Source organism: Hyposmocoma kahamanoa, unplaced genomic scaffold (assembly GCF_003589595.1).
Source record: "Hyposmocoma kahamanoa isolate Upper Pololo Valley unplaced genomic scaffold, ASM358959v1 79, whole genome shotgun sequence".
In the NCBI taxonomy this organism is placed as follows: domain Eukaryota; kingdom Metazoa; phylum Arthropoda; class Insecta; order Lepidoptera; family Cosmopterigidae; genus Hyposmocoma; species Hyposmocoma kahamanoa.
In genome coordinates this window covers 10,118,037-10,126,873 of record NW_020653993.1, presented here as the reverse complement: position 1 = coordinate 10,126,873, position 8,837 = coordinate 10,118,037, and the positions used below count along the sequence as shown (strand labels likewise).

General features: G+C 36.3%; 1 protein-coding gene across 1 annotated transcript in view; it reads right to left on the bottom strand.

Annotated features, from left to right (window-relative positions):
- The window catches only part of LOC113233621 (tubulin-specific chaperone E), a 13,035-nt gene extending 7,206 nt beyond the window's left edge, over window positions 1–5,829 (bottom strand). The window contains exons 1-3 of the mRNA XM_026468776.1: window positions 5,462–5,829; window positions 2,245–2,351; window positions 373–552 (exon numbers count right to left, since the gene is read on the bottom strand). Coding sequence (XP_026324561.1) covers window positions 373–552; window positions 2,245–2,351; window positions 5,462–5,809 — 635 coding nt within the window. The 5' untranslated portion in view covers window positions 5,810–5,829. The remainder of the gene's footprint in view (window positions 1–372; window positions 553–2,244; window positions 2,352–5,461) is intronic.
- Between the last annotated feature and the right edge of the window lie 3,008 nt (window positions 5,830–8,837).

Sequence of the window (8,837 nt, the reverse complement as noted above, 5' to 3'; positions counted from 1 at the left end):
CGCGGGCACTCATAGGCACTCGCGGGCACTCATAGGCACTCGCGGGCTCTCAGAGGCACTCACGCACGCCTTCCTCGCACCTCGCACATCTCTGGTGAAATCGCAGCCTAATCGAATCTTGGATGTAACATTACAGGCGAATGCTCGCCGTTGAAGAAGGTAGTTTGTAATATAATGCTCAAAAACGAATGTTCACAGGCGAATGCTCGCCGGTGGGACTGGTAGTTTGTAATGTAATACTTGCAAACGAATCTGGAATGTTACATTACAGACGAATGTTCTCGGTGAGGGAGCGCCCTTATGTGATTAGCATACAGAGCAGCGTTTAATACACCGACTATCTTTTAAGTTAATGATGCAGAAGCTAAATACCTGACATCCAGCTCAGTAAGGTCAGGCAGCTGGGCAGACAACTGTATCACCTCACGCCAGTTAGAAAACAGGTTGCGGGAGACATCGAGGCTTCGTACGTTCGGGCAGAGAGAGGCCACGTCGCCCGCCTTCGCGATGTTTTGATCATGTACACATACTTCAAGAAGGCGGTCGAATTTTCTGGAAAAATTAAATATTATATATAAGTTTTTTTTAAACGAGACGGAACGTGTCTACTAGGCTAGCTGAGCATATCCGTTCCACGAAGAACAAAGATGTCAATGGATCTGCAGTGGCAGACCACTTTCTGAGTTCCGGTACTGGTCACTACATTCGTTTTGACAAAGCTAAGGTTTTAGCGAGAGAAGTATTTTGTCCCCCGCAAAATCGGAGAGGCTATTGAAATAAGTAGGCGATCAAATTTTAATAGAGACGGAGGCTGGAGCTTGCCACCGACCTGGAAGCCGTGTCTTCATGGCGCTCGGTATGCAGCTGCAGATGTTAGTAGTAACGACGTGGTGAGCTCTGTGTGCTGGACTGTTCCCGACAACAATTCTATGGACAGCAGTAGCGAAGAAGAGTTCCAGGACGCATTGATGCAACGTATCAGACCCCCGAGTTTCCCACTGCGGACTGCGTCATCGGCGCGCGCGCAGAGAGCAGCAGCGCGCAGTGCTAGACGTGATGCGATCGCGAACGTTGCACTAACCCCCGATGAAGACCATCGATTATGGTTGAAACTAGTCGGACCGCTTCCGACTAAAATACTACGCCAGTAAGTCCCGTTACTTTTATACTATAATATTAAGTTTATTGAACATCACGATGTTTTACTATCACGATATTATTTTTTTGTGAAATTACTCCACTAGGTTGTTATAATTATTGATACAAAGATCGAAGGCGCTGGCTCGCTGGCACAGTATGCTGAAGGTGCTTTTTCTAATCCAGCCGGATCGAAAGAATTTTTCGTGTTCGATCTTTGTATTAATAATTTCTGGGAAAATGTTTGATTTATTTGGGGCATTATCACTAGATTTTAGCATCAAGCTATATCAAGGTAGTTTTGATATGATTTGTAGATTCTCTTATGATAGACTGATTATTCAACAAATCAAAGCATCACACAGTTCAGCCTCTGTAGCATGCCGCGGCGATTAAGCTATTATATCCACATTTAGTTGTGAAATTCGAGTGATAAAACCGTTTTAAACTATTTTAAAATTTTATCACAATATACCGGGACGTCACATTTTTATCACATCGTGACCGCCTCGACCTATGGCTGCATTTTGACAGATCTGCACAGTAATTTTATCAACGTAAAAATTGAACGCGACAAACGAGATAAAAAGAAATAATTAAAACCAACAAATTGATTGGTGTCTATAAATTATTGGAAAAAGATGAGGAGAACATTTTTAATATAGTTCAATGCATGAGAGTAATTATAATTAGAAAAAAAAAACGTAAATAATAACTAATATAAAGCAAAATATGTAAAAACTGAAACTACACAAACCGGCGTTTTTTGTTTCGTCGTTTTCGCGGCGATGATTAAACGACAAAAATAGATAGCTATATACGCAATTTCATATCGTTATTCCTGTTCTTTAAAATGTATAACATTAACCAAAAAACATTAGTTAATTACCAAATAAACAAAAGAACGAATGACTCTAGTACGGTATCTTACCGATTCAGTATTCGTAATAAAAACAAAAAATGTAATAATGGCAACATAGCTTTATCAACTGAAATAAATATGTCACGGGCAGGTTTATCACATATTGCATGTGATATACTGCCATGCTACGGCCACAGAATGAGATGTAAAGTATAAAATCGAGAGTTTGAAGACAAAAGACTTACTGTTTCTGATGGATCTTCTCAAATCCGACCATCTCAATGAATGGGGCGCCCATTTCTCTTTTCCACTCATTGATTATTGTTCTACGGTGAGCTGCCACAGTCTCATCCTGAAATTCAATTGGCAATGTTTTCTAAAGAATAATAAAATTTACAAAGCGACATCTCTTGGCAACCTCTGGTAGCTGTAAAGGAACCTCATTGAGTGAAGAAAAACTTCCATGGATTTCTCACAGTAGGCGCCATGGCAAAAAATCGGTTAAATACAAAAGCAAATATCTGTAACAAATGCACAGAAAAATTCGTAAGGTCTGCTGACTAGATTTCTAGCACAGTTGATAGAGCAGTCGCCTTGGTAAGGCACAGACGCAGGTTCGTGTTCTGTCAGATCAAAGGAATATTTCTTTGAGTTCAATCTATATATTAATAATTATAACAAATTAATGGAGTAATTTCGCAAAAAACAAATAATTATTGTGGTAGTAAAACATATATACAATACTCTAGGGCTGCTAACAGATTGATTGCATGTCACGCGTGAAATCATTATCAACATCACGCAAGCGATGTCTCGGCTGCATTAACTGCATGCAGTCGAAACCGACTTCATACAGCCGAGATCAAGTATGTAAGTTAAAGGCAATTCCTTCTCTCAGTTGTTTATATGATTAGATTGTTACAAGCTTGTGCTTATGTATCAAAATAATGATTGCTGTTTGATTTACGATATCACAATAGATGTGTTGTGACCTGAAACATCTAAATGAAAGTGAAATACAAAAGCAGAGCACAAACAACTGGTTGATTGACTCTTAAACAAAATAGTTGATTTACCATGGACTGTTTGCTCCAAGTCTTTGGCCACATTGCATACAAAAGCACTGACAATCTTGAAAAACTAATTGTTACAAATAAGATAGAGAGGAAAACAACTAAGAGATTAAGTAGGATATGGTGGTGTGACCGGTAGTTGAAAATTTGGCAGTACCGGTAAATGTCATGCACTCCACCTAGGTGAAGACTGCATGCTAAGTCACGATCCTCAGCAGTGAGAGGCTGATAGAGGAGAGAAGAGTTACCAATTTCACAATAAAATAAATAGCATTAAAAAATTAGAATAGCATAATTCAAATGACATATTTCTAATAATTAAAAAAAATATAACTGTCAATTTGCATAATAACCGCTAAAGTATTTTAATAACCGGCATTTTATCTCACCATAGCACTGAGTCCTTATTAGTCTTTCAACCCTGACATTGGCGAAATCGTCGTGCAAAACGACGGACCCATCATATAAAAGTTGAAGTGGTATTCATTAGCTTTGTGTTAATAAGTTTGTTACTTGTATTAAGTCGCTAAATCAATTGTTAAAATGAAAGTAGGTTAATTGACTACCACGTCGTGTGTTTATGGAGCCTCTTGCAGTAATTTGTGACAAATGTTTATCTTGATAGGTGACAGCAGTGAGCGAGACATTCGTTAATTTGAATTGGGTTTGGCTTGTAAAAAGTGTGTTAGCTGGCAAACAACCATTTTTCTTACATGACCTATACAAGTAAATCTAAAATTTCCGAAATTATTATATAGAAATTGAGTTTTCGATTTGCTAGTTGATAAAACTGTAATAGAATGAACCAAATTACGACATATTTTGACATTTGACAAATTAACCTCACTTATGGACTACAATTTTTCAATTACAATTTTAAGATGTTATTCAAATGAGTACAAATGGTAAAATATCAATTTGAAATGTTAATTCTTTTTTTTATTTAAATAATAATGCACACACTCATAGCCCCACTAGGGAAACCGTGTATTGCGGGTGCCATGAACACACATAGCCAACCACAAATTACACACAAACTCACGAGAGAAATAAATATATAATATAAATTTACATGAATGTGTTACTTAATCCAGTCATTTAATTATTGCTTATGACATGAATTTTAAACAATTTTATTTTTTAATGCAAAATGGATTGAATCACACTAAGATATATGTATTGTCGGCGGACTAAAGCACATAAGTCAAAAAAGTGCTTTATTTGTTAACATATAATTATATTTGTTTTTAGTGTTGTTTATAGTATTGGAGGATGTGAAGAGAATGATTAATTTGAAAAAGAAGCCATTAGAATAAAGTTACAAATTTATGGAGCAACAACTGAATTTGGCTTTATATACTTTAGTCGGTAGACATATTAATTTAAATGAATGATGTTGGATTTTGACTTATGTGCTTTAGTCCACCGACCCTAGACATATTCCAGACAGGATCACTAAGTACTTGAGGCAGTCAGTTTCTTTAGAGTGTCACTTGCACAGCACAAATGTAGAAGTGGTGCTGCTTTAATACAGCACAAATCACTCATCAATTCTTAAATGCGAGTCTCTGAACCGGGTCAACTGTGCCATTAACAAGAAAATCTTCTCCTGTTGAAATTGTATTTTCAGTAACTTTTGACAATAACTGAACCATATTATTATTAGGGTAGCTTCATTCAGGGCCTATGCATCCCCTCGTCACAGTGACCATTGACTGATCTATTGTGATCACCACTAATTAATGTTCTCTGATTGTGGCATGGGCCTCCCAGTATGGAACTTCATATGCCCATCAGGGTGAGTAGATGAACAGGAGTTTCATATGCCTCATGGCAAATCTCTATTCTCTCTCTGTCCAATATTTGACTTTTTTTTATAATATCAAGAGACGGGACGAACAAGTCATCCTGATGGTAAGCTACACGCTTGTCCATAACAGTTGCAGTGCCACTCAGAGCTTTAAATCGCAAAGATCTGAGGGGCACCTCCACAGAACTCGTCACCGTGGAACACAGTAATGCTGACATTACTGCTTGGCGGCAGAAATAGGTGGCAATACTGCTCTGGACGAACTCTTTCATAAGGAACTCCACTGCTACCAAAAATATGTGATTGTTCAAGCCACAATGCCCTGTTAATACTCTATTGAACATTTTTATGCCATTCCTGACCAATGACACAGCTAAACAACTGCTTAATCTATCAAAAAGCACCAAAAACATGCAACACAAAGCAAAATAAGAACATAAACAATGACTAATACATAAAGCTTCAAGGCTTAACCCGTGGGTGTGCGCATGACCTAAATTTGTACATAGAAAAACAACTTTCAACATAAATATTTGCTTGTAAAGTTGTTGTTCATTGTCAGAGTAGACTATTTCTTACCTCACGATCGCCGTAATATCTTCGAATAGCTTCGGCACAAGTTTTGAATGGAGAAATTTTGTTCGGACGTATAAAGGATCCAGCACCAGGCTTAGAGGTCTTGAAATATTGAATCTCATCCACAGAACCGTCGTGTTTTCCTCTAGGTGGATCGTCCCATTCAATGCCGTACCAAATACCTTTGTAGCCCTGCACTTCGCCAATGTATTTCACCGTACCAAAGTCGTCACCGCATTTGATACGACTACCAATATGAACCTGAAACTCTTCTCCGTCTGTACCATTGTGACTGTCCATGGTACCGTTGCAAAATTTTGGAATTAAATTAACAGGCATTGCGCCCACCATCCTTTTTGGGTTTTCGAAAAAGGAACTGTTGATGAAAAGAAAAACAGACTGACTTTTTCACGAAAAACTCAACAACTGTCAATGTCAATGTCTAAATTTATTTCCTAGTGTTGCTATAATTCATTTTCAATGAATTTCTTAAATTCATCATTCATTTTTCAACGCAACAGTTGTTACAGTGACTAATACCGTATTAAAATCAATATTGTTGACTTATTGCAAAACAAACATCTTTCATTTTATCTCAAACTATGCCTCAAACAATCAAAACAATATTGAAAATAATAATAACAATATTGCCATTTCTTTGAAAATCAAATGGCAAAAACATGAGTCGTTCAACAACCATAAGTTCCATTAGCTTCTTAATAGATGGCGTTTATTAAAACAAATTATATACAGTTATCGCTACTTGCCGTTAGATGGTAGTAAAAGACTCATAAAGGGTACAAACTTCCGTGATTGGCTACTGATGGGGATAGTTATAATCCGACCAAATAAGGGAGTGGCACTGAATAAGGGCGATAATGCAAGTTCTTGTTCCGAAACGCGTTGGAGTTTATTAAATTATTAGTTTTGGTCAGCAAAGAATTAGTACTAAGGGCTTGACACAAAAATATTTTATTTGACTCTTGGAACTTGTTTCGGACCGACGAAAAGTTGTAAGCGCCAGTTCAATGTTCCATTTATTTTAATTCCTTCGACGTGTTCGAGCGGTGCTAGCGTCCTCTCGCTCACTGCTTTCCGAAATCTGGAATCGGGAGGCAAAAAATTGTTTTTTGACAAAAATGGCTACCCAAAATGCCCCAGACGTGTACGCCAGTCGATAATACGGAAATGTTACTCGGTGTCTGTGAAATAATGCTGTTTGTCAGTGAACAATTATTTAGTTATGTGCAATAGTACATTCGGATTGATCTCTACAAAGGATACAGCATCAAAATGAGGTATGTATATCCTAAAGTTCATCGCACTATCGAGCTTTCGTTTAAAAACAAATAAATAATTTGCCCATTCATGTCTCAAGGGGTGTTTTATTTATAAAAGTAACTTATTTATCGTTTATAAAACACTTTACACGAGTGCTAGTGCTGTTTTTGTATTCAATTGAAAAAAAAGATAAACAATGAATCTTCTGTCACTTCATCGATTAGTTTAGCCCCACGATACGATTACAATTACAGCTTTTTATGAATGATACCGTATCCTAGACTACATTAACCGTGAAATTAACAATTCTGTCTACAAAAATGTGTAATACTTCGTCATGATACAAGAGTGCGTTATTGATTTTTCTGTATTATTATCATTCGCCCCACACGACGTTATATCGTATTATTTTCGTCACTAAACTCTGTTTTGGTGTTCGAAATAACATTTAGAATTGACCTTGGTATATTTCCCTCGAGTCTGGAAAGGACATTTAGTAAATTGAGGCTTCAACCGTTCGGTATTATGTCGAACGGTATGCGTAATAATTCCCGGAACTAGGGCGCCCCTAATTCCCTTCGGGAGGGTGTATTGTAATTAAAATTATTGCACACGAGTAATAAATTGTCCTTTCTCTATATTACAGTGTATTGTTAATATATACAACATTTACAATAGAGATACTTTTGCAAAATAACGTTTTTTGACTCATAAAAAACTCTATTATATTATATATAACTTCTATATCTAGAAGAGCCTACCAGGGTCACAGAGGTTTCTTTAAATCTCTATATTTGCCACTCTAAGACCTGTGACTAGATGCAAAATGTATAGGTTTGTAATTGCAAATTTGACTCATAATGTAACAACCAAGCAATAAGTAAAATATAGGCAAAAAAACTATTTACTCTATATACATGCCTACACATATGTATACACTACACTACTACATTCTACTATGCACCACTACTACTTTCTTTTAATATTTTTATTTTTTACTTTTTAATTTATCTTTCTTTTAAATAACTTGCCTCACCTTAATTCCATCATACATTAGTAATTAAGTACACAAAATGGTGATATCATAACTTCAAGGAGTTTGTCAATATGATGTATATAATTCTTGTAACATGTGTTTGCATACTTAGATCTAAGTAGATATAGATAGATAGATAAAAACTTTATTTGCTTCCATGACAACTTATTTACTAAAATCAACTAAAATTAACACTATAATAATTATATTAAACTTTAAAAAATCTAGAAGAAACTTACAACTTTATGTGGAACCAATTAAACTAAATAGAATTGGAAGTCATGGAAGTGAAAAGGCTGGGTCAGCTTAGATGCCGTGGCTGCACATGATGCTCGTATTCTATCACGACCCTGTTAAGAGAGACTCGTCATCTAGGACAGTCCTCTGGTATTTTCGTTTAATTAAAAAAAGGTTATATTGATTTATTCATCATTCTACATTCAATTTACAATTTTGAAACTTCCATTTGGTTTTCAAATTAAAATGTCCTTTGACTGTGATTGTTATTTCCTTCCAGTTCATTCTCTCAATTATTGCCTAAAAATGTAATAAACTTTTTGCAACTTTTGTCATATCCCTCTGTCCATCTGCACTTTTTTGTTAAATTGAAAGGCAAGATAGTCAATTAATTTATTTATTTATTTATAATATCAAAATACGGGACGAACAAGTCGTGCGCCTAATGGTAAGATACACACCTGTCCAGTTGCAGTGCCACACAGATTTAAAATGCAATTATCTGAGGGGCACGGCCACTGCAATCCTTAGGTCTTCACCCTAAGACATAAATTGACAAGTCCCATGCACCTGTTATTTCACCAAAATTACACTAAATCTGGGAAGGCACTTGCCTGAACTAGAGAAGATCAAAACAGTTCAAGCCAGGAGAATCCTCCTGATGCTCAGTACTCTGAATTGTAATTACTGGTGATCACAATGAAATTATGCCACCCTTATAACAATAATACAAAAATAGAAATTTCCAGAAAAAATCTCTTGTTGCATACAAATAAAATAACCGTTACGGAACCCTATTGTGTCCAACACGCTCATTGCAACATT